We start from the raw sequence: 26293 nt of genomic DNA on the forward strand, positions 1-26293 counted from the left end.
TTATCTTGAGAAGACTTTCAGGATTTACTTTCCTTTCATCTTTAGAAGTTAAACTCATAACCACCTAAACATCACAAGAGAGCGAGAAGGTTACAATGCGCTAAGTTTGAAACCAGTGTGGCCCTTATGAACAGCAACGGCTTCGCTATGGAAAACCAGGCCGGCTTCCGCTCTCTAGTCTCAACTTCTTCATCTTTCTAGAAAAATAAAAACATCCAACTGGGGTTTCTACAGCTCTTCAATTTCTATTATATTTAAGTTTCTAAATAATTCTAGTGAGAAACATAAAATTCTAGAGAGAAAAACATGAAAACACAGCTGTTACCACACTCAAGTGGTTTTAAAATTCCATTTGAAACTCTTCAGTCACATGTTTAAACAACCAGCTTCGTCACTGCCGCTGACAGTCCACAAGAGGCACTTGAACACCAGCTCCTGCGCCACCCTGGACTGCAGTGAGCTCATGTCTTTGGCGAGCGCTACTGCTCAGAGAAGACCACTGAGCGTGAGTGCTGGCCTCTAAAAACTGACAAAGCGTATCTGCTCTAACAACCTTGTGCAAAATGAAAATTAAATCTGGAACATTTTGCTTTATCTGTAACTGCTTCTTTCACTAGAATAATGAATAAAGGTTCCAATACACTTACTTTTATCTGTGTTTAATAACAGGTAATTAATTTAAAAGTAGCTGTACATGCTGCCATATCTGGCCCCGCATTGCTCATACATGACCTTTCAGTGATGCAGCAAGTCAACCACGAGGCAGACGTGCACTCAGAGCAGAAATGTGAGGAAAGCCCCGGGGACACTGGAGGACTGGGCGCCACACCCGCTTTATGGAATGACGGGCAGTGAGCTTTCAGTAGGAAGCTCTCCCGGGGGTGAGCAGGTATGTACTCAGAGCTACTTCAGGGGATGACCAGACTACAAACCAAATGTCTGTACCGTGTGGACCAGCTTGAATGCCGAGAATTAGGCACAGCCAAAGGAAGCCCCCTGCCGTGGTAATCACACACATCACCTGCCACCCACCACCTGGGCATCCCCTCTGCTGCCAGAGCCTCACGCACGCCACGGCGCTCACCTGGCACCGTGACGCTTTCAGATTATCAACCAAAAGTGTTGGGTCTTGCCACTTATTCAGCAAAATTATGTCATAAAAAGGATACTCTTACCTCTTCCCTATATCGATTTATAGGCAAATCGGGATATTTGTAAGTTGTCTCTGGGATGCATGTCATGTTGCTTAATTTAGCCAAAGGTGTCCTTGGACCTGGATGCAGATAAAACAAACAAATACAAGGCTACTTCCTATCTGAAGAAAGACAAGGTAAACAACCCAATATTATTTCTAATCTACATCTACACATTTACACACACATACATAAATACAAAAACACATATTCTACAGGCAACACTGTGAACACAGTAGTTTAACAAGTTCCCTGGTCCCCACTACCCATGATCCGCCCCAGCGGGGCCTTCTCCCACCCTCCTGTGCAGCCACTGATGCCACGGGCTCAGCACTACCGTTGAAGACACAGGGCTCAGTGCTTGTCACTTGAAAATGGTACTCAATAAACAAATATTTATTTGAAATGTCAATAAAACACACCATTTTATTAAATGTTCGTGTTCACTCCTTGCTACTAAAATAAATGGTAGCAACCCTGGCCAGTTGGCTCTGTGGCAGAGCTGCAGACAAAAGGCAGCAGCTGAATTTCTGTTGCCGGAAGGCCTGGTCCACTGTTGTGGTCCCTGCCAGCCCTGAGAGACTGGTGCTCCCGGACTGCAAGCATCATGAAGGCTCCTATTCAGGACAGAAGTTTTACAAACAAAGAAAACAGAAGCCCTAACTGGGCTGTCCAAACCATGGCCCTGCCCTTCCGTGTAACACAAAGGCAGTCTGACGTTTTCAGGTCACTGACTGAAGCAGACCGAGCACAGACCAAGCCTGCCTCCAGGCCCAGCGCGGGGGGGGGGGGGGGGGGGGGGGGGGGGGGCAGGAAACCAGAGGGCATTCGTGCCTCCGTGGTCTCTCATCTGGGTGTCAGCAACAGACCAAAGGCAGGTGGCAGGGAGAGCATCACAGGTACATTCTCAAGGAAAAGAGGGTGGATAATTTAAGGCAAATCAAATGACACACGGCAAAGTGCAGTCCCACGGTGACTGAGAAGTACCTCCACCTCGCAATTCCGCTACTTACTGTCCTGTTGCCCCTTTACACGAAGTTATTATCATTAAAGCATTTTACATAAACTGGAAAAAACTGGAAACCACAAAGCATATTAGTTTCTGTTCACGAAGCTACCCCACTACGAAGTCTAGCCAAAAAATTCAGGGGTTAGGAGTTCCCAATAGGATGTGATAGATTTTAACTGGAGAACATATTTATATTAATATTTTTTATCCTAAAACCTACACACTATACCTTATAGAAAATAAGTTTATTACTGAATTATTGATTTAACCATGAAACTGAATCTTCAAAATAAGTATCTACATTTCATTTTCTCCAAGTGTGGGATAGTATTCTGAACACAAAATTAAACAACTAGAGTGTTTCCCCTTTGAGTTCTTATACAGGGGGCAGGCAAAAGTAGGTTTACAGTTGTGAGTATGTGCAAGTTTTTTCTTTATTACTATTTATTAATTACTATATTTATTTGTATTATAACCATAAACCTATATTTTTGCCCATTCCTATATATTCAACATAGGCCATTCTCTTAAAACCAGAAGAGCTACAAATACCAAAAAGAACCAAATTAAAAGGGAGGGAGCAGCCTGGCCAGTGGGATCAGTGGATAAAGCATCAACCCAGTGTATGGACGTCCCTGGTTCTGTTCCCAGTCAAGGCAGACAGGAGAAGTGACCATGTGCTTCTCTTCCCCTCCCCTCCCCCTTCTCTTTCTCTTCTCTTCCCACAGCCAGTGATTCAATTGGTTCGAATGGAGCCCTGGGTGCTGAGGATAGCTCTGTTGGAGCACATCAGCCTTAAGTGCTAAAAATAGCTTGGTACTCAAGCATCAGCCCTAGACTGGGGTTGCCGAATGGGTCCCAGTCGGAGCACGTGCAGGAGTCTACCTCACTGTCTCCCCTCCTCTCACCTTAAAAAAAAAAAAAAGATTTACCTATAACTATGTATGATATGATTCTAATGAGACCTATAGAAACTCACTAAATATGTACTCCTGGATTTCTATTTAGAAATTATTTTATTATTTTTTAAAACATTTATAGAGTGTTGGTCTGTTGTGTAGAAGTCCCAGGTGAGGGCACAAAGGAGAAGCACCCATCTGCTTCTCCATCTTTCCCCCTCCTCTTTCTCTTTCTATCTTTTCCTCTCCTGCAGCCATGGCTTAATGGTTCAAGTGAGTTGGCCCGGGTGTTGAGGATGGCTCCATGGCCTCACCTCAGGCACTAAAATGGCTCAGTTGCCCGGCAACCAAGCAGTAGCCCCAGATGGGCAGAGCATCGCCCCCTAGTGCACTTGCCAGGTGGGTCCCAGTTGGGGCACATGTGGGAGTATGCCTCACTGTCTCCCCTCCTCTCACCTAAAAAAATAAGAAAAGGAAAAGAAAAAAGAAACCCTGAGGTTGGTAGCTTGAGCTCCGGGTCTCCTGTTTGAGCATGGGATCCTTGACATGATCCCATGGTCACTGGCTTGAGCCCAAGGTCTCTGGCTTGAGCAAGGGGTCACTGGTTCAGCTAGAGCCCCCAGTCAAGGCACATATGAGAAGCAATCAATGAACAACTAAAATAACACAACTACAAGTTGATGCTTCTCATCTCTCTCCCTTCCTTCCTTCCTCCCTCTCCCTCTCTAGTTCTCTCTCACTAAATAATAAATAAAAACAAAAGGCTATGGGAAACGGGTGGTGGAGGGAAAAGAGGGTGTAGAGGGGATAATGGGGAGGGAAGGAGACTTGACTTGGAGTGGGGTACACACAATGTACAGATGAGGTATTACAGAATCGTACATCTGAAACCATATACTTTTATTAATCGTGTCACCCCAATAAACTCAAGTTTAAAATGTTAATCTATTTAAAAAGTGGGGCCTCAGAAAGAAGAGGAAACTGTGACCTGACCCTGACCTCTGTCCCTCCGGTGGCACATGTGCACACAGAGCGGGGCCCAGAGTGCTCGGCTCAGCTGGCAGGAAGTCTGGGTGGTCACCTGTTATGGTGCAGAAACCAAAAGCGGACATGCAGCATGTGACCAGGCCTGAGGCTAGTAAGACCAGCAGCTCAGGAAAGAAGCTGCACCCTCCTAGAAAGTGGTTCCACCCAAACTTTCAGCAGCCACACCTTTGTGGGCAGAGGGCTCAGCAGGACCTCGTACCTGCCATAGTATGTATTTATGCACTGTTTAAAACCTTGTTTTTAATTTTCCCATTGATATGAGGGTGGGAGAGGGGGGAGGGGGAAGAGGGAAAGAGAGGAAGAAAGAGGGAGAAGGAAGCAGAGGAAGGGAGAGGGAGGGGGAGGGAGAGAAGGAGGAGCATCGAATTTGCTCCATTTAGTTGTTCCATTAAGTTGAGCACTCATTGGTTGCTTCTCGTACCTGTCGTGACCAGGGATCAAACCCATGACCTTGGCACACTGGGATAATACTCTATTCACTGACCCACCTGACCAGGGCTAAAATTTTGTTCTAATTTGTCTATTCTTTTTTAAACTATTATAATTTTTAAATAAATTTCTAATTAATAGTAAGGTAAAGGACCATAAATAGTCTTCCAAAGAATAGACTATTTAGAAACTATATTTGAATTTTTCTTTTATCGATTGACTTTATAGAGAGAGAGGAAGGGAGGGAAGGGAAGGGCAGAGAGAGAGAGAGAAGCATTCATTTGTGGTTCCACTTAGCTGTGTGTTCATTGGTCACTTCCGTATGTGCCCTGACTGGGGATTGAACCCACAACCTTGGTGTCTCGGGGCTGAGTTACCCAGACAGGGCAGGAACTACATTTAAAAAAGAAGAAAAGTGATCAATTTAGCCCCCAAAACCCCAAATTAAGAAGCAGTATGAATTCTTTCTTGATCAAAATACATTTCTTTCTTTAACCTATACTAGTTTATTTAACAGAAGTTCAAAGTGAAAATCCACACAACTCCATTTCTTCACTGTGGTGAGCAGGGGTGGTAGAGGGGCACATGGGAGCATGCAGCCACTCTCTCTGCTCACACCAGGACTCCACCCCTGACGGCCCTTCCTTGTGTGACCACCGCTCCACATGGCTCTGCTGCCCACTGGTCGCCCTCCCCACACCCCCACCTACCACAGGACTCCTGAAGCGATCAGATCCCCTTACCAGTCCCTGGACAAGTCTGCTACCAATTAATTTCAACAATAACTTCTCATCCATAAATCTTTTCAGCTCAGGAGAACGAGCTTTACTCATGGTGATCTCTCAGCAAGCTCAAAGATCTATTTCTTTGACTTTTAAGAATTGAATGTTTTTAGGAGACTTGACTTGGGGTGGTGAACACACAATACAACATACAGATGATGTATTGTAGAATGGTACACCTAAAACTAGTATACTTTTATTAACCAATGTCACTCTAATAAATTCAATTAAAAAATAACAATGCTTTAACATGTGAACAACTCACACATCCTATTTTGCAAATTAATTTCCTGTTACCTGGCCTGGTGGCCGAATGGTCACTGCCACGCAAAGCGGTCTCCTGTGCTTCGAGCTGCCTGTACTTGTTAATATACTCCAGCTCCTCACTCTTCTGGCTAAGTGGCCTGCAAAGAACATCAACAGTTAGTATACTGTTTTCAGAAAGCCAAGGAATCCCTACACGCTAAAGGAATTTTTGAATACTTTTACATTGTCATAGAAGAAATGCAAATGGTCCATAAACAAAAATACACTCAAATTCACAGTCACTTACCAAGTAGAAACAAATTAAAATGATGAGAAACCATTTTTTCATCCTTCCAATTGGCAAAAAAAAAATTCTTAGCCCTGACCAGATAGCTCGGTTGGTTAGAACATTGTCCCAAAGTACAGAAGTTGCTGGTTACGCCACATACAAGAACAGATTGATGTTTCTGTCTTTCTTTTCCTTCTTCTCTCACTATAATCAGTAAATAAATATTTTAAGGAAAAAAATTCTTAGCTCATAGGAAAGGGTAATAACTGGGCCTGACAGTTCCTCTGAAATTTCCTGTCCCCTTGCTGTTCCTTGGAGCAGTGTTTGCACGTGCAGACAGAGCCGGGTTCCCTCTGCGAAGTGGACCGTCACCAGCACATACGAGGCACTGTCTTGGACACAGAGGCACAGCAGTAAAAAAAGCCAGAGCTGGCCCTCGTGAGCCCGTCACCCCATCACAGACCTTGAGGATACACCATAGTGACGTGGAGTGTCTAAGGCAGCGATTCTCAACCTGTGGGTCGCGACCCCTGTGTTTTGGTCGTTCGACCCCCGCCGGGGTCGCAACCCACAGGTTGAGAACCGCTGGTCTAAGAGATTCCAGGCAGAAGGCTACCTTTCCATCATATCTGTCACGGCTAAAATCTGAAAAAAAGGTCTAACAGAGGGAAAAGCTGCATTAAGGTATACTCTTATTAATCTGTACCTTTTTTCTTTTTTAGCAAGAGAGAGGACAGATAGAGACAGAAAAAGAGATGAGAAGCATTAATTCTTCATTACAGCACTTTAGTTGTTCATTGATTGCTTTCTCATGTGCCTTGACTGGGGGGCTACAGCAGAGCCAGTGAGCCCTTGTTCAAGCCAGCAACCTTGGGCTTCAAGCCAGTGACCATGGAGTCATGTCAATGATCCCACACTCAAGCTGGTGAGCCCGCACTCAAGCCGGTGATCTTGGGGTTTCGAACCTAGGTCCTCAGTATCCCAGGCCAACGCTCTATCCACTGCACCACTGCCTGGTCAGACAATCTGTATCAGTTTTAAAGAATGCCATATGGGGCCCTGGCTGGTTGGCTCAGTGGTAGAGCGTCAGCCTGGCATGCAAGGGACCCGGATTCGATTCCCGGCCAGGGCACACAGGAGAAGTGCCCATCTGCTTCTCCACCCCTCCCCCTCTCCTTCCTCTCTGTCTCTCTCTTCCCCTTCTGCAGCCGAGGCTCCATTGGAGCAAAAGATGGCCCGGGCGCTGGGGATGGCTCCTTGGCCTCTGCCCCAGGCGCTAGAGTGGCTCTGGTCGCGGCAGAGCGACACCCCGGAGGGGCAGAGCATCACCCCCTGGTGGGCAGAGCGTCGCCCCTGGTGGGCGTGCCGGGTAGATCCCGGTCGGGCGCATGCGGGAGTCTGTCTGACTGTCTCTCACCGTTTCCAGCTTCAGAAAAATACAAAAAAAAAAAAAAAAAAAAAAAGAATGCCATATGGAACTATATTCATACTAATAGATAAAAATGTCCAAAATGTTCAGTAAAACCGCACTGTGACATGCAAACAATGTATCATTATAATTAATTAGGGTTTTGTTAGCAAAGTCTAACCTGAATGCAAGACTATGACACCAATTTGGTTTTGTTTTGTTTTTTTTGTATTGATTTTAGAGAAAGAGGAAGGAGCAGGGTGAAGAGAGAGAGAGAGAAACACTGGTTCGTTTTTCCACTTATCCATGCATTCACTGGTTGATTCATGCATGTGTCCTTGTCAAATAAACCAGGAATCAAACTTGCAACCTTGTCATATCAGGATGATGTTCTAATCAACTGAGCTACCTGGCCAGGGCCTCGATGCCAATTCTGGAAATCTGAGGTTTACTTCAATAAAATGCTATTTGCATTAAAGTTACCTTTTGTCTGATCCTAATAGCCCTATCAGCGTTCTCTTCTTTTTTTTTCTTTTTCTTTTTTTTTTTTTAAGAGACACAGAGAGTGAGTCAGAGAGAGGGATAGACAGACAAAAAAAGAGAGATGAGAAGCATCAATCATCAGTTTTTTATTGCGACACCTTAGTTGTTCATTGATTGCTTTCTCATATGTGCCTTGACCGTGGGCCTTCAGCAGACCGAGTAACCCCTTGCTCGAGCCAGCGACCTTGGGTCCAAGCTGGTGAGCTTTGGTCAAACCAGATGAGCCCGCGCTCAAGCTGGTGACCTTGGGGTCTCGAACCTGGGTCCTCCGCATCCCAGTCCAACACTCTATCCACTGAGCCACGGCCTGGTTAGGCATATCAGCGTTCTTTTGTTTGCTGTTTCCCTAGTTTTTACTCACTAGTTCACTCAACAAAGTAACCCTAAAGGCTGCCTCTGCAGGGCACTGTCCCCAGCACAACCACCCCTGCGGAGCCTGCAGTCCTGCTTCAGGAAGAGAAGTAAAGCCTGGAGTGTGTCAGACAATGACAGGTCCCCAGAGGAAAATGCAGCCAGCAGAAGAGGCACAATGTTAACAGGATGACAAGGTGACATTAAGCAAAGGTCAGGGACAACACTGAGCGGAGCGTGCAAGTCTGCAAGGGGGCACAAGGAAGCAGAAGCCCGGAGGCTCCAGCAGAGGGAGCCTGGAGGGGGTGGTGAGGGCACTGAGACAAGCTGGTGAGAAGGACTGGCAGGAACTGATGATGGTGTGGCTTTTCCTCTTTTCCTCGCAGAGGGATGGTTTTAGCAAAGAGGGAGAAATCAGACACTTGGCTCCTATTTTAAAGGGTGGCTCTGACCAGGTAAGGGGTGGCGGGTGATGGAGCACCGACAGCAGAAGCAGGGCGACCCCCTAACAAAGGACGTCAATAACCAAGGCCAGAGCGACGGGGTTTGGACAAGTGTGGCAGCAGTGAGGTGGCACCCACAGAATATGTGGGCACATCAGACCTAGGTGTAAGAAAGGAGTCCAGACTGCCTGCTAGGTGCCAGGCCCAGCGGGTGCAGGTAGGCACACACACCTGTGTCCCCACAGGATGAAGCTGTGGCCCAGGACAGACCACCAGGACTCTAAAAGAGCACACAAAGGTGGGGGGCATGGGGGACAGGGCATCAGCGACACAGTGATGTCACCAACCTTGACGCTGACATGCCCTGGCCTGCACCCACATAACACAAGCACTGACACTGTGCCTCAGGAGCCAGAAAGGGGGCTCCCAATGCTCAGAACGGGCAGTCCCCAGTTCGGGGGTTGTCCCTGCCTTCTCCACATTCCAGAGGCAGCAGGAGCTGAGAGACTGGCCTCCCCTCCTTTCTGGTTCCCTGTCCTCCTACCGCAGGTTGTGGGTTTGATCCCCGGTCAGGGCACACACAGGAAGCAACTGATGAATGCATGATTGAGTGGAACAACAAATGCTTCCCTTTCCCCAGGTGGCAACGGATAGAAGCAGGCACAAGAGTACAAGGCAGAGCAGGGTAACAAAGGACCAAAGAGGGGAGCCCCAGTGTCAGAAAGCGCCTGGGAACCCACAGACCCCGAGACTGGCTAGGACCCCAGGCCCACCCAGGGCCAGGCCGACCCGATGGCTCAGTGCAGGACAGTCCAGGGGGGCACTGCAAAGGCTCTGGAACCTGGGGCCCTGACCACACATCCTGAGGCTGACGGGACCTAGGCCTGGGCATGGCTGGCCAGCTGTGCTCCCCAGTATCAGCCAGCAGCACGCTCCCACAGTCCTAGCAGCTCATGTTCAAAATGCCCAGGACACACCAGTACAGCGAGGACCAGGAACACCTCCCAGCTGGAGCAGTGACTACATATTTTGCACACTGGCTACCCAATCTGGGGGCAAAATGTCTGACACCTACACCTCACCCCAGTTCCACACCAACCTCAAGACAATTCCAAGCCAACACCCAAGTACAGTACATACTTTCTTAAGCCTAGAAAGCTAATATTTTTCTGTATGTTATAACTTTAGAGTAGAAAAGGCCTTCTTAAACAAAAGCACAAACAAGGAAACCTCAGAAAGTATTAATAAACTATACAGCTCACAAACATTAGGAGATATTTCAAAATGAATATGAAGCGATAAAATATCCCCTAATGTTTGTAAGCAGTATATAATTTAAAACTTACGAACAATGCCCTGGCCGGTTGGCTCAGCGGTAGAGCGTCGGCCTGGCGTGCAGGAGTCCCAGGTTTGATTCCCGGCCAGGGCACACAGGAGAAGCGCCCATCTGCTTCTCCATCCCTCCCCCTCTCCTTCCTCTCTGTCTCTCTCTTCTCCTCCCGCAGCCAGGGCTCCATTGGAGCAAAAGATGGCCCGGACGCAGCCCTGGCCGGTTGGCTCAGCGGTAGAGCGTCGGCCTGGCATGCGGGGGACCCAGGTTCGATTCCCAGCCAGGGCACATAGGAGAAGCACCCATTTGCTTCTCCACCCCCCCTCCTTCCTCTCTGTCTCTCTCTTCCCCTCCCGCAGCCAAGACTCCATTGGAGCAAAGATGGCCTGGGCGCTGGGGATGATGGCTCCTTGGCCTCTGCCCCAGGCACTAGAGTGGCTCTGGTCGCGACACAGTGACGCCCCGGAGGGGCAGAGCATTGCCCCTGGTGGGCGTGCCGGGTGGATCCCAGTCGGGCGCATGCGGGAGTCTGATGGTCTCTCCCCGTTTCCAGCTTCAGAAAAATACAAAAAAAAAAAAAAAAAAAAAAAAAGATGGCCCGGGCGCTGGGGATGGCTCTGTGGCCTCTGCCTCAGGCGCCAGAATGGCTCTAGATGCAACAGAGCGACCCCCCAGAGGGGCAGAACATCGCCCCCTGGTGGGCGTGCCGGGTGGATCCCGGTGGGGCGCATGCGGGAGTCTGTCTGACTGCCTCCCCGTTTCCAGCTTCGGAAAAATGAAAAAAAAAAAAAAACTTACAAACAATGTCTAGAAAAGTTAAAGGTCACAGGCAAGAAAGCGTTTGTAGCGCATGACACAGGAAAGAGACCTGTAAATCAAAAAACATGTACAACATAACAGAAGTGTGATCCTTTAACAAGTACACACAGCATTGCCTGGTTAGCTCGGTCGGTTAAGAGCTTTGTCCCAAAACAACAAGGTTGTGGGTTTGATCCCCGGTCAGGGCACACACAGGAAGCAACTGATGAATGCATGATTGAGTGGAACAACAAATGCTTCCCTTTCCCCTCCCCTCTCTCTCCCTTCCTGTCTCTATCTCTCTAAAACTCAATCAAGCAAAAAAAAAAAAAAAAAAATGTAAGCCCTGCCAGATAGCTAGGTTGGTTGGAGTGAACCATCATCCCAGACCACAAATGTTGCTGGTTTGATTCCCTGGTCAGGACACATACAGAAGCAGCCCAATGTTCCTGTCTCTCTCAAACAAAAGAAATAAAAGTACACGTTTTAATGTATTTTAATTAAAACAGTTTAAAGAGGAAACAATATTGGGGGGAAAATTATCATCATGGTTTTTCCTGAAATACAGAATGTCCGTAAAGTCATGGTGCCCTTTTGACTGGTCACAGGAAAGCAACAAAAGATGACAGAAATGTGAAATCTGCACCAAATAAAAGAAAAACTCTCCCAGTTTCATACCTATTCAGTCAGTTTGATGTGGGCTCACACACAGATTTTTTAGGCTCCTTTAGGTAGCTATCCCGTATAGCCTCTACAGACTCCTCACTGACTGATGGCCTACCAGAACAGGGTTTCTCCACCAAACTGCCGGTTTCCTTCAACTGCTTATCCCACCAAGTAATGTTATTCCTATGTGGTGGCGCTTCGTTATAAATGTGCCGATATTCACATTGCACTTTGGTCACGGATTCGAATTTAGTGAGCCGCAGAACACACTGAACTTTCCTCAGTACCGTCCACATCTCGACTGGCATGGCCGTGGGCCGCTCTGCTGTATACACGGTGTTACGTCATCCTCTGCGCATGCGCACATGCTGCCACATCATTTTACAGAAACTGGGAGGGTTTTCCTTTTATTTGGTGCAGATTTCACATTTCTATCATCTTTTGTTGCTTCCCTGTGACTGGTCAAAAGTGCACCATGACTTTACGGACACACTGTATTAAGTGCATCTTTAATAGCCAAGAAAGGAGAAGCAATAACCGGAAACTCTTCCTTCAGAAGCCGTGCACCAGAGCAGGAAGGGTGCGGGCCCCTCGCAGTGTGGACGCCCTCCCTGCTGTCAGAGCCCTGCTGCAGACACGTCACGCTGCACTGTGGGGTCCCTGCTGCCCTTCCAGACTCCAGCCAGGTCTTCCCAGGTGTGTCTATGTACTTCCTGACCCACCTTAACATTTTCACACCACACACACACATGTATCATGTATGATACGGTCCTATTTCACATCAAGTTATGAAATTTTGTACCATTTAGTTAACAATTCATAGCTTAAAAACCATGACAATGACCAAAAAGAAACTGACCTACTTGTTTCATAGTTTAAGCTGTATGTGTTCCACACAAAATACCTAACGAGGTTGCAATTCATTAGCAGCAATTTATTCAACTTACTAACGTGTTTGATAAAAACCCAGAATTCTCATTATAGCGATACACAGGAAGGATTCATGCAAAGGTGTGTCCCCTCCTTATCTACAATTCCCTGTGTTCTCTACCTACAAAGTGGTAAGGAACTACTGTAATTAGAATATTTGGGCTCTATATCAATCTAGCACTCAGGAGACAGAACAATGTATAACACAAGCAGTACACCCTAAGTACCAGAAAAGCTGACTGACACTAACAAGATCAAAGGAAGGTGCGCTGGATGTGGGCTGAGGTGGCAAGAGAAGCTCTGTGACGTCAGACTGAGCACCCATCTCAATAGCAGTGACCCTGGGTCAAGGGGCAAGGGGGACTGCCTTCAGGAAGCTCGGCCTGTGGCCATGTGGCCAGCTCACTGATCAGGAGACAGCCCCTACCCAGAAGGGCCCTGCCTGTCCCCCCATTTAACAGGGGGAGGCAGGTATGAGGGTGGGGGAGAGGGAGGCCCTGGGTATGCTGACCAGTGTGGAGAGCCCTGCTGCCCTTGCTGGGCAATTCCGTGCTGGCCTCTGCCTTCCCCCAGCAGGTGGTGCCCCTGCTCTCTGCTGCATCCCCACTCCTAACCCACATCCAGGCAGCAGCACCAAAGACAGACGACCGCTGGGTGACGAGAAGCTGGCAGCTGCAGGGAGGACAGGACAGAAGCCATCCAGAAAGGACTGGAAAACGTTGAGGAAAGCACAGAAATGCAGACCAGTGACCCTCTAAGTGTAACAGTAAAAGAGTCGGACCCAGAGGACAGGGGACAGCCAAAGACGTGATGTCGGTGTTTTCCCGCAGAAAGAAGAAAAAAATGAGCGGGTATTTAAGCTGGGCCCTGGAAAGAGTGTTACAATGTGGGCCCATGGAAAAGAGAAAAGGTGAGACTCTCGGGAGACAGAGTCAGTGTGGCGGAGGCTAAAGAAGAGACAGAGGGGCTCGGCAAGTGTCAGACAGTCAGGCCTGCGGGGGACAAGTCATGCTCGGGGCAGAGCATGCAGGGGCCGGCAGGTAGGGACGAGGAAAGACTGCGGAGAGCCTGAGCAGAACTTCCAAGTCTGCTCCACATCCAGTGCATTCAGAGACTTGACCACAACTGAAGTGGACTTGACCAATTACAGCAAGCAAAGGAGGTCGTTCACGGGAAGAAGCGGCAGGATCATCTGACAGGACAGTCCTGTCAGGACGACTTTCCGGAGCACCACACACAACGTGATGTGAAGACCTTGCAGTTGAAGATAACAAAGCCCGACGTCTGCCTCTTCCTGCCTGTGAGCAGCAGGGGCTGCCGACTCCTCCGTGACATGTGACACGCAGGCCTAACATGAGCCATCACGGCTGTGTTCTTCACGGTTCGTGTGAATGGAAAGGCCAGCGAGAAATATTCTTAAATATCACAGAATGAAAGCCACTGCCAGTACCTAACGCAGACTGGAGAGTAAGAGCCCCTCTGCCCCTTAGCGAGAACCCCCCACCAGGTGAGGGCAGTGCTGCAGAGCCCTCTCATGCCAGTACCCGCCCAGCAGGGGGGGCGGTGTTCTTCAGTGAGTGGCATGTCCTCCCAGCCCTGCTTTTCCTGACCTTAATCTATCAATAGTACTGCCTTATCACTACATTTTTTTTTTTCTGTATTTTTCCGAAGCCGGAAACGGGGAGAGACAGCCAGACAGACTCCCGCATGCGACCGACCGGGATCCACCTGGCACGCCCACCAGGGGGCGATGCTCTGCCCCTCCGGGGCGTCGCTCTTTTGCGACCAGAGCCACTCTAGCGCCTGAGGCAGGGGCCAAGGAGCCATCCCCAGCGCCCGGGCCATCTTTGCTCCAGTGGAGCCTCGGCTGCGGGAGGGGAAGAGAGAGACAGAGAGGAAGGAGAGGGGGAGGGGTGGAGAAGCAGATGGGCGCTTCTCCTGTATGCCCTGGCCGGGAATCGAACCCGGGACTTCTGCACGCCAGGCCGACGCTCTACCACTGAGCCAACCGGCCAGGGCCTTATCACTACATTTTTAAAGAGATTACAATGTGTACTTTACAGTTATCTACATATGTACATATAAAATCCTCTAGCACTACAACCTGCCTAAATATACAAAGCACTATTTAGAAAGAAAAACAGCCTGACCTGTGATGGCGCAGTGGATAGAGTGTCAACCTGGACACTGAGGTCACTGGTTTGAAACCCCAGGCTTGCCCAGTCAAGGCACATACAAGAAGCGACTACTGCTAGTTAATGCTTCTCACTCCTCCCCCACCCTCGCTCTCTCTCTGTGTCCCCTCTCTAAAATCAATAGATAAACAATCTTTAGAAAGAAAAACAAGGACAGATATCATATTCACTAAATGGTTCACACATGACTGATGTCTCAGCACTCTTTGCCTATTTTACTCAATTACAAAGAGCTTTCTCAAAACGTGTATTTTGCAAATAGTCAAGTCTGATCTATTTTTCCTGCTTTTACTAGAGAGGACAGTGACCTGGCTTCTAAATGGCCTGGAAGTTAAGCTGGAGAATCAAAGCAACATGGTTATTTTTAGAGCTCCAGAGGCACAAAAATACAGCTCCAAACTGTGACCTGCAGTGCCGCACAGCAGGCAGCGCGTTGGGCGACAGTCCCCGCGGCGCTAGGAGCACATCTGCGGTGCCCGGCCGCTCGCTCCACTACCCGCCAGGGCTGAGGGCACTGAGGACCAGACCCCACCACTGCAGGCCTCTTTTCAGATGACTGGGCAGCATTCAAAAGGCAGACGGTTATATAATTTGTGAAGATTCAATAGTGAGTTATTTCTGTCATTTCTTCTAGCTCGCTTACAAGGTGAATTAATGAGCATTCTCTCCACATGGAGACATCACAACCTCATTCCTAACATAGGAAGCTATTTATTTCAAATACGGTTTCACGGGTAAAAACGGAGGCTCATTCCTACAAGGGACACAGCCAGAAGCCAACATGCCTCTCCACCAGTTCAAGTAAACTGGCAACCTCAGCACATCAGACCCATCAACCTAACAGGTATGCTCTGAACCTTTCCCCTATAAAACCTAAGAAACAGTACGTTTCCAGGTAGCACTCTACTGTACATTAGGATTTAAAACCTCTTAAGAATGTTTAAGAATAAGTGTTAGGTGTTACTTTCAGTAAATGTTCAGTCTGCAGACTGCCTCTAACTTTGTATATTTCATGTTTGTTCAGCTACTTAAACGTATTCTCAAAGCTTGGTTTTCGGCACTGACCTAGTTAGAAATGAAAAGACTTTAATCCGTGTCTAATATTGCTTTGACCTGTATATCTAAACCAGTGGAAAACTTATTCCTATTCTGGCAAATTCATCATGAAGAAACAAATATTTACTAATCAGAACCATAGCACTTTATGCAAATAAACGAGCAACAATTTTTCCACAGGTCAGAAATGCCACTGTTTGGCTGGATGAAATGGCCAAAACGCAATGCCTACAAACCGACACACTGCCCCGGCTCAGCGGCGGTGACCAAGACACTGCTTCGGGAGTTACAGTGGCACCTGAGTGAGCGAGAGAGATTAATCCAAGAGATCGAAAATGAACAAAAAGTGAAAAAAACAGGAGTGGATTACAACTGGCTGAGGAACGACCAGAATGCCCACACGTCCATCCCAGCTACTGAACAAAGACAACTTGAAGCCCTCTGCTCGCAAGTGCAGCCTTGCCAAGCAGGAGCTGTGCTCAGCAGGTAGGAGCCCCCCTTCCCGTGCCGCCTGTGCCGTCACGTCCGAGCACCTCACACATGCAGGCCGGAGACTGTGCCCACCACACAAGCTCTTTCATCATCTGAATCACACTCCCAGCAGCTGAGATGCCTAAAAAGAGGCTAGAGAGAAAGATCTGCTGATAGCTTACTGGCTAGGAAATGTTTTTAAATCACATTCAAATTTCTTTGCTAGACATATAATGTTAAAGCAGTGTGCAGATCGCTCAAAAGGTGGGTAACCACTACACGTTCACATTAGATAAGCAGCATTTTACAGATCAAGGGAAACAGCAAAAGAGACTGAGTTGAATACTCATTACTGCTTTCCCTCTAGATTTCGAGAAGTTTTGGCAGAAAATGATGTGCTGCCCTGGGAAATCGTCTACATCTTCAAGCAAGTTCTTGAAGATGTCCTGGGTAGCCCCGAGGACAGCGGGCAGCCGGGGGGCCTGGCAGCAGGAAGCACCGGTGGCCTCACTCACCCTGTGCGCCCAGGGGACAGCGCCCGGAGCTCCGACAAGGATGAGATTCCTACTGTTTCCAGTTACGTGGACAGAAGCACAGAGAGCAGGCTCCCATCATTCTCCCGCAGAACGTGGAACCTGCCATACTATTACCCGTCCAGCTAGGCTGCTTGTGGCCAGAGGCAGTGTGAGGACCACCTCCGTGTCAGGGCGCTTAGTATTAAGAATAAGAAAAGGTGATGTGACTTCACACTTCCCTTTGTCACAAGGTCAGAAGTTAAAATTCCTATGGATGTGTCTTATGTTTTAAACACTGTTCCTTTTTGAGCCTCTCTAAAAATGTAATGTTTCTTAATAACTAGAATCTTTCCTAAATATTTTGAAAAAGAAATGTTTGAAGTATTTTCTTATACCTTAAAACATCTCACAGGAACTTAAGGCATTTATTTACACTGCTCACAAAAATTAGGAGATATTTCAAAATGAATATGAAGCAATAAAAAAAGCATTTGATTTTTTTTATTAAACAAAAACATTAGAAAAGCAAATGATGCCTGACCTGTGGTGGCGCAGTGGATAAAGCGTCGACCTGGAAATGCTGAGGTCGCCGGTTCAAAATCCTGGGCTTGCCTGGTTAAGGCACATATGGGAGTTGATGCTTCCAGCTCCTCCCCCCCTTCTCTCTCTCTGTCTCTCCCTCTCCTCTCTAAAAAAAAAGAATAAAAAAAAAAAGAAAAGCAAATGACAAGTCAAAGAAAGTTGTTTGGTTATGCAAATGAGATGCAAATCCAACTTTTATTTCATTGGTGAAAGTGTACTATACAGAAGGCTGAAAGTACTGGAGTATCTGAACCTTCCCTGATGCCCTAATTTTTGTGAGCAGTGTAATTAAGAAATTTAACAAATTCTGTGTGGAACTCTGATGTTACTTTGACTTTGATTCTAAAAGGAAGCCACACACAGAACAAAATAAATGAGTGGTGTGAGCCCTCCCGCCCTGTGACACTGTCTTCCAGAGCACCTACCTCAGCCGCGCAGCGTGAGGCAGTAACGTGCAGTGTGAAGACAGAGCTTCGCCCTGATGTTCACATTCGTTTTTAACATCAGCTAAATTAAGGGAAGGTATAAAAACATGGCCCTGTGCCACATCAGTAAAAAGAGATGGATGGCCTGGTTTAACATTAGTAACTGTTGCTCTCAAAGAAAACAATGCTGACATATATGTTAACTAGGTCATCTAAAATAGCAAATATTTAATATTTAGAATCAACATTTCATAATTTCATTAAAGTGGAAAACTATTCATCAGTCATTTATTTTTATAAGTGATAGAGCTTTACTATTCTTAACGGCAACTCCAAAGAACCTAGTGTCTGCAACTTTACGTTTGGAGATTTGCTGGGGGGCAGGGGAGGCGGAATTCATCTAAAAAAAAACAATCCAAAGCCCTGGCCAGGTGGCTCAGTTGGGTGCAGACAGAGAAGATGACAGGAAAGCTTCAGGTATGCTTTGTAGAGAGAAAGCATTGGCACAGAAGCTACGAGTGCCCGCTTGGGAACAGTGAGAAGTAAATACACCACCCGTGGAAAAGCATCCTGCGAGCCTGACATATAGTAAGCTCTCAAAAGGTAGCAGTGTTGACCAACCCAGCCCCTTCTTCTCCATACCAGACACTGTGCTAAGCACTGTATGTGTATTTTCATTTCATCCTAACCTTGACAGTAGGTCACATCACTCCCATCTGGTGGGTAAGCAAGACGGCTCAAACCCGTTCTGCAGCCATGCACTGTCAGAGACAGTCAAGGATAGAGCTCGACTCACATCAGTGTCAGGTCGGACAGACTACCTCCAGCCTCAACTTACCTGCTGAGCTAGCTCCAAATGCAGATAGCCATTTCCTACTTGACCCCTCCTCCTGGATGCCCTAAGCCTTGTTCCGCAAACTGCGGCTGGAGCCACATGCAGCTCTTCGGCCCCTTGAGTGTGGCAATTCTGCAAAGGATACTCCACCCTAATTAAGTTAATAACAATGTACCTACCTATATATGATAGTTTAAGTTTAAAAAATTTGGCTCTCAAAAGAAATTTCAATCATTGTACTGTTGATATTTGGCTCTCTTGACTAACGAGTTTGCCGACCATCAACCTGCTCAGACCAGTCATAGAGCTATGTTTTCTAAAAGGATAAATAAAATTTAAGATAAAAACAAAGGAATGGGCCCTGGCCGGTTGGCTTAGTGGTAGAGCATCGACCTGGCGTGTGGGGGACCCGGGTTCGATTCCTGGTCAGGGCACATAGGAGAAGCACCCATTTGCTTCTCCACCCCCACCCCCTCCTTCCTCTCTGTCTCTCTCTTCCCCTCCCACAGCCAAGGCTCCATTGGAGCAAAGATGGCCCAGGCGCTGGGGATGGCTCCTTGGCCTCTGCCCCAGGCGCTAGAGTGGCTCTGGTCGCGGCAGAGCGACGCCCCGGAGGGGCAGAGCATCGCCCCCTGGTGGGCAGAGCATCGCCCCTGGTGGGCGTACCGGGTGGATCCTGGTCGGGCACATGCGGGAGTCTGTCTGACTGTCTCTCCCCGTTTCCAGCTTCAGAAAAATACAAAAAAACAACAACAAACAAACAAAAAAAACAAAGGAATGTCGGTTGGCTCAGTGGTAGAGCATCAGCCTGGCGTGCAGGAGTCCCGGGTTCGATTCCCAGTCAGGGCACACAGGAGAAGCGCCCATGTGCTTCTCCACCCCTCTCCCTCTCCTTCCTCTCTGTCTCTCTCTTCCCCTCCCGCAGCTGGGGCTCCATTGGAGCAAAGTTGGCCCGGGGGCTGAGGATGGCTCTGTGGCCTCTGCCTCAGGCGCTAGAATGGCTCTGGTTGCAACAGAGCGATGCCCCAGATGGGCAAAGCATCGCTTCCTGGTGGGCATGCTGGATGGATCCTGGTCAGGCGCATGATGCAGGAGTCTGTCTGACTGCCTCCCCGTTTCCAACTTCAGAAAAATACAAAAAAATAAAAAATAAATTTAAAAAAACCCAAAGGAATGAAAACAACACACACAGTAGCAGTTAACACTTCAGGGCCTGGCAGGTTAGATTGGTCAGTTTGGCACCTGGAATGCCAAGGTTGCGGGCACATACAGGAAATGACCAATGAGTATACAACTAAGGCACAACAAGGTGTAACAACAAATAAATGCTTCTCTCTATCCCTTCCTCTCTCTGCTACTCTAAAAAGCAATCAATCAATAAAAGAATAAATCAAATTCAAGACAGGAACAAAGGGCCTTGGCCAGTGGCACAGTATATAGAACGCTGTCCTGGAGACCCAAGGTTGCCTACTTGATCCCAGGGTCTCTGGTTCCATTTCAAGGGTGCAAACTCAACCCCAAGGTCACCAGTTTGACCTACAGTCAGGGCACATATGAGAAGTAATCAGTGGGTGCAGAGCTAATTGGAACAACCAGTCGATGCTTCTCTCTCTGTCTCCCTCCCCTCCCCAATCCTTTCCTCTCTCTCAAAAATCAAAAACTCAAATGAGGAAAAAAAAGACAGAAACAAAGGAAACAAAACAACACACACACTAAAAGTGTAACCCTTCAGGCCCCGGCCAGGCAGCTCAGATGGTTAGAGAGTCATCCAAACATGCCAAGGTTGCAGGTTCAATCCCTAGTCAGGGCACATACAAGTATCCACCAATGACAGCATGCATGAGTGGAACAACCTATCAAGGTTTCCTCTTTGTCTCTCTCCCTTCCTCTCTATGAATCAAATAAAAGATAAATAAAAGTGTTAACTCTTCAAACATTTCAACTCAAGTTTCTATCTCAGGCGATGACATTACCTATCCATCCAGCTCCACAAGCCAGAAATCTCAAAATCATTCTGGTCCCCTTGGGGTGGTGTCAAAAGCCTATGACAAAAAATGACTCGGGGTGTGTGATAAGTGCTTTAGAGAAAAAAAACATTGAAATGGACTAGAGACCAAGGAAGAGGGTGGGGAGGATTTCTGTCGCTGTGAAGTCCTAGAAGACTTCTCTAAGGAGAAGACATCTGAAGAAGATCCCCAGTCGGAGCACATACAAGAAATCAATGAACACAAAAAGTGGAACAACAAGTCAACGTTCCTCTCTCTCCCCCTCAAAAAATTAAATAAATCAGTAAAAAGAATTTATTCATTCAACAAATTAACTGAGCATCTACCTCAGGCCAGGTTGTCTTCTAGGGGCTAGAACAAACTCAGAGACAAGGAGGGAAAGCCAGGAAACCACAAATAAAAGGATGTGCGATCGTCCAGGCCAGAGATGGTGGCAGGTCATTCAGGCCAGGCCATGCAAACAGTGTGACAGTGTAAACAGTGAGACACACTCTTATTCCAGAAATATTTTATGGTACAGTTGCCAGGATCTTTTTTTTCTTTTGACCGATGGTACACACACACACCTCTTAGGGAAATCAATGGTGGTAGAGGAGCAAGGCAGATTCTGTGATTTGATCAAGGCAGCAGTGGATGCGGAAGCCAACTCTGATCACTCCTAGAATAAGGACCCGACACATAACAAGCCCTCAATAATCGGGAACGCTCCAGGCCTTTCGTTCATCCTAGCAAACACCTAGCACTAAGAGGTGGAAACTGGGGGTAACCTGTCCCCTCCAGAAGTGCTCAGGCGGGCACACAACACACAGAGCCTTTCCCTAAAAGCACTGGGAGGCGCACATGCGAAGCGCCAGCAATGCATGGTCCTTACAGGGGCTCGCTCACTCGGTGCTCCCCTGAGCCTCCACCTGTCCCTTCGGTCTCCTTGGCTCACGATCCAGCTACCAAGTCCTTGCCTCTGTCTTAGAAAAATATCCCCAATCCCACCCCCGCTGCTACCCTCGGTCTAAGCTCCCATCTTATCTCTTGCTTGGATGATGTATTCACGAGGGTTCTCCAGATAAAGAGGACCAACAGGATTTGTGTGTACACACACACACACACACACACACACAGTGTCTTTAAGGAATGTGCTCACTTCGGTGCCTTGAATTTGTAGGTCCGAGGCCCCATTTCCTGACTCGCCAGGATCGAGTCCTTGTCCTGTCCTGCAGTGACTACATCCCTCCTCATGCTGCCCTGTGGCCCCCCTCGAACAATGACCAGTGAAGTCCCTCCTGGATTTCAACTTCCTGACTTGTCAGAGAAAATGTCTTCTTAGGGTGCATGTGGTTAGATAATCCAGGTAAGCTCCCTATTTTAGGATCTCTAACCTCAATTACATCTGCAAAATCCCTTTGCCATGTAACACAGTCACAAGTTCCAGTGGACAATTTTGAGGGGGGTCATTTTACCTCCCACGAACATTTATTGCAGGAAGTTCAGCAAGCCACTTTACCACCCAAGTCTTTTCACTCGTGTATACTCAAGAATGCCATCAACCTCAAGGGGTTGTTAGAGGATAAAATGATAGTTATATTTAATTGTATGCCTACCACATGCTAGAGGCTCTGGTATTAAATACACATGTGTTAGGGGTCTCAGACAGCACTTTCATAAGGGCTATAAGAGACAGACAAATGTCAACATTGCCTGCCACTGGTCAACTACTACAGAAGTTGAAACTTCTACGGCAGTTTTACAAAGTAATTTTACATACATTGATTGTAGTAATTTTTAAACTGGGGTTTGTAGTGTCTTTTCATGGCTCTGAAAATTCATTTTTATTGATTTTACAAAAGTCTCAGCCCAAAAAGGACTGGAAATTTAAAAAACTGGTCCTCAGGCCTGACCTGTGGTGGCACAGTGGATAAAGTGTCGACCTGGAAATGCTGAGGTTGCCGATTCGAAACCTGGGCTTGCCTGGTCAAGGCACATATGGGAGTTGATGCTTCCGGCTCCTCCTCCCTTCTCTCTCTCTGTCTCTCCTCTCTCTCCCTCTCTGTCTCTCTATCCTCTTTAAAAATGAATAAATAAGATTTTTATTTATTTCTTTTTTTTTTGGTATTATTCTGAAGCTGGAAACTGGGAGGCAGTCAGACAGACTCCCGCATGCGCCAGACTGGGATCCACCCGGCACGCCCACCAGGGGGTGATGCTCTGCCCATCTCGGGCATCGCTCTGCTGCAATCAGAGCCATTCTAGCGCCTGAGGCAGAGACCACAGAGCCATCCTCAGCGCCTGGGCAAACTTTGCTCCAGTGGAGCCTTGGCTGCGGGAGGAGAAGTGAGAGAGACAGAGAGGAAGGAGAGGGGGAGGGGTGGAGAAGCAGATGGTTGCTTCTCCTGTGTGCCTTGGCCGGGAATCAAACCCGGGACTCCTGCACGCCAGGCCGACGCTCTACCACTGAGCCAACTGGCCAGGGCCTAATAAAATAAAATTAAAAAAAACAAAAAAATAAAAAAACTGGTCCTCAGCCCTGGCCAGGTGGCTCAGGCACACCAAGGTCGTGGGTTCAATCCCTAATCAGGGCACATATGAGAAGCAACCAAAGACTACAAATTACATGTAACAACTAAGTGGAAAATTGAGTTGATGGTTCTCTCTCTCTCTCTCTCTCTCTCTCTCATCGATGGGGAAAAAATTTTATTTATTTTTTTTGTATTTTTCTGAAGTTGGAAACGGGGAGGCAGTCAGACAGACTCCCGCATGCGCCCGATCGGGATCCACCCGGCATGCCCACCAGGGGGCGATGCTCTGCCCATCCGGGCTGTCCCTCTGTCGCAACCAGAGCCACTCTAGGGCCTGAGGCAGAGGCCACAGAGCCATCCTCAGCGCCCGGGCAAACTTTGCTCCAATGGAGCCTTGGCTATCGGAGAGGAAGAGAGAGACAGAGAGGAAGGAGAGTGGGAGGGGTGGAGAAGCAGATGGGTGCCTCTCGAGGAGGGGGTGTAGCTCAGTGGTAGAGCATTTGACTGCAGATGGGTGCTTCTCCTGTGTGCCCTGGCCAGGAATCGAACCCGGGACTCCTGCATGCCAGGCCGATGCTCTACCACTGAGCCAAGTGGCAAGGGCAAGGAAAAAAATTTTTTAAACTGGTCCTTAGTAGTTAAAAGGACATTTAAAGCTATACTTTCAGTTTCTGACAAAGTTAATAATTTGCTTCCAATATCACATCACAATGAGTTATTTAGAAGCAATACTGGTCTGTCCTTCAAATCTAGGGACCAAGTTTGCAGGGGGTTGGGGGGAACAGTAAGGAGGAAGGCCTAGAGGACCATTCAGCAGAGTAATTCAAGGACACAAAGTCCATAAAAACAGCCACTCTAAAGCTGCACAAGGGTCTCTTTGTCCCCTCCCTGCCTTCAGGAAACAAGTTTACCAAAGATCTCACATTGAAGTTGACCCTGCAGAGGCTTGAAACAAGCCATGAAAACTTGACCCACACTATATCAGATGGAACTTAAACAAAATTTAAAAACACAAAAACTACTCTCACAACTAGAAAGAGTGTGGCACTTAGGGGAGGGGACCAGGCAGTGATGCAGATAGATACTCCAGGCTAGAGGGGCTTCCACACTGGCCTTCAAAGAGGGAGCTGGTGTTTCTACTCACTGGATCTAGGTCTTCTAAAAACAGAAGGTGTCCTCTTACCTTTTTATTTCCACCCAAATCACAGGAACAGAAAAACTGACAGCAGCCACTTACATCAAATAGTGGGAGGCGGAGTGTTAATAAAACTGAACCAAGATCCAGCATGAATGTTCCTTAGTGTTTATCCAATTGTGTTGAAAATGTTGACCCCAGGCCCTGGCCGGTTGGCTCAGTGGTAGAGCGTCGGCCTGGCGTGCAGGAGTCCCGGGTTTGATTCCCGGCCAGGGCACCCAGGACAAGCGCCCATCTGCTTCTCCACCCCTACCCCTCTCCTTCCTCTCTGTCTCTCTCTTCCCCTCCCGCAGCCAAGGCTCCATTGGAGCAAAGTTGGCCCGGGCGCTGAGGATGGCTCTGTGGCCTCTGCCTCAGGTGCTAGAATGGCTCTGGTTGCAGCAGAGCGACGCCTCAGATGGGCAGAGCATCGCCCCCTGGTGGGAGTGCCAGGTGGATCCCAGTCAGGCGCCTGCGGGAGTCTGACTACCTCCCCATTTCCAACTTCAGAAAAATACAAAAAAAAAAAATGTTGACCCCATAAAAACCTGCATATGGACGCTTATGGCGGTTTTATTCATAATTACCAAAACTTGGAAGCCACCAACATGTCCTTCAGTAGGTGAACGGATAAATAGATGGTGGTACGGCTGCCAGATATGAAATACTAGAAAGCCCGGCAGTCATACGAAATGACCGCTGTTCTAGATATTATAAATTGTAATTAAAATGATTTGTGCAGCCCTGGCCAGTTGGCTCAGTGGTAGAGCATCGGCCTGGTGTGCAGAAGTCCCGGGTTCGATTCCTGGCCAGGGCACACAGGAGACGAGCCCATCTGCTTCTCCACCCCTCCCCCTCTCCTTCCTCTCTGTCTCTCTCTTCCCCTCCCACAGCGAGGCTCCATTGGAGCAAAGATGGCCCGGGCGCTGGGGATGGCTCCTTGGCCTCTGCCCCAGGCGCTGGAGTGGCTCTGGTCGCAGCAGAGCATCGCCCCCTGGTGGGCAGAGCGTCGCCCCCTGGTGGGCATGCCGGGTGGATCCCGGTCGGGAGCATGCGGGAGTCTGACTGTCTCTCCCCATTTCCAGCTTCAGAAGAAATACCAAAAATAAATAAATAAATAAAATGATTTGTGCAAAGGTGTCTGCTAATTCAAACTGAATTACCCAGGGCAGATGGCGAGGACGCCCCTTTGCTTAGTGCCCCACGGGGTTTCCCCCTTCTACTTGCTTAACTGATTAAAGTAGAGTGCAATGAAGGAAACCACTGGCGGTACATTTCTTAAGAGCCACCGCTAGCTCAATAAATAAAGGTGATTTAAATAATAAAATGTTAATTCACATGTCAAAGATCTCTTTGTACACAACATTTCTTGTGTAGATCTTTCCATCATTTTTAAGCTGGCCTTGCAGAGGACCATCAATTATTTTTAATTTTACGTCCGTTCTTTCACGAACTCTTGAACAGGCAACAACATAAAGTTGACCGTGTCCAAATGCAGGCTCAGGTAAAAAAATGCCAATACGCTTAAGCGTTTGGCCCTGAGACTTATTGATGGTCATAGCAATGGTAAGTTTTACAGGAAATTGTCTACATCTCAATTGAAATGGCAACCCTGTTTGAGATGGAGCCAAATCAATTATTGGAATGACATGTATTTCACCTTTAGAGGAGCCAAAGACTTAGCTATTATGACATTATTTTTCAATTGGAGAACCTCTAGTCTTGTACCATTGCAAAGACCCCTTCTGGTGTTAAGATTTGTCGAGAAAGCCGTTTTTGTGCAGCTTTAGCTCCTTTTCTCTCCTCTTCAGTGCTGTATTTTCTAGGAGGCATTCTTAAAAGAAATTACGTTAAGACGTAGTTTTTATGTAAAACAGATGATTGCCAATGCAAACAAATGTTCACCTTCCCCCTGACCTGCTCAATTTGCGTTCAGCCTTAAATTGTTTCAAAAGCAGATGATTGCCAATGCAAACAAATGTTCACCTTCCCCCTTAACCGCTCAATTTGCGTTCAGCCGTGGCAACTTCACCCCATTGGCTAGTACAGTTACGCAAGCAACCAATAAGCTTTCGGCGACAGACACTTAAGCCGCATATAATAAAGATTACTGAGTGCTTAAAGAAAAAATGAGCTATCAGGCCATGAAAAAACATGGAGG

The 26293-nt window shown here is 47.7% G+C and overlaps 2 protein-coding genes across 3 annotated transcripts in view; one reads left to right on the forward strand and one right to left on the reverse strand.

Annotated features, from left to right (window-relative positions):
- The window catches only part of TDRD9 (tudor domain containing 9), a 94037-nt gene extending 72343 nt beyond the window's left edge, over nt 1-21694 (reverse strand). Inside the window, exons 1-3 of the mRNA XM_066276422.1 lie at nt 21587-21694; nt 5657-5763; nt 1176-1273 (exon numbers count right to left, since the gene is read on the reverse strand). Of these exons, the coding sequence (XP_066132519.1) occupies nt 1176-1273; nt 5657-5763; nt 21587-21681 (300 nt within the window). The 5' untranslated portion in view covers nt 21682-21694. The remainder of the gene's footprint in view (nt 1-1175; nt 1274-5656; nt 5764-21586) is intronic.
- On the forward strand, nt 14948-17885 carry RD3L (RD3 like). 2 transcript variants are annotated; one of them, XM_066276433.1, is made up of 3 exons: nt 14948-15402; nt 15795-16100; nt 16453-17885. In XM_066276433.1, exons 2-3 carry the CDS (start codon nt 15802-15804, stop codon nt 16745-16747), a joined length of 594 nt encoding a protein of 197 aa, XP_066132530.1. In that variant the 5' UTR covers nt 14948-15402; nt 15795-15801; the 3' UTR covers nt 16748-17885. The 2 variants fall into 2 exon arrangements, with proteins under 2 accessions (XP_066132530.1, XP_066132529.1); XM_066276432.1 differs by lacking the exon at nt 14948-15402 and having other exon boundaries at nt 15697-16100.
- Nucleotides 21695-26293: the final 4599 nt, after the last annotated feature.

This window comes from Saccopteryx bilineata, chromosome 4 (assembly GCF_036850765.1).
Source record: "Saccopteryx bilineata isolate mSacBil1 chromosome 4, mSacBil1_pri_phased_curated, whole genome shotgun sequence".
NCBI classification, from domain to species: Eukaryota; Metazoa; Chordata; class Mammalia; order Chiroptera; family Emballonuridae; genus Saccopteryx; species Saccopteryx bilineata.

What these genes read in the sequence shown, in the direction of transcription:
- RD3L (XM_066276432.1), top strand. Translation starts at nt 15,763, where the DNA reads ATGCAAATAAACGAGCAACAATTTTTCCACAGGTCAGAAATGCCACTG. An exon ending in GCAGGAGCTGTGCTCAGCAG is followed by an intron (nt 16,101 to 16,452) that starts GTAGGAGCCCCC and finishes CTTTCCCTCTAG; the next exon opens with ATTTCGAGAAGTTTTGGCAG.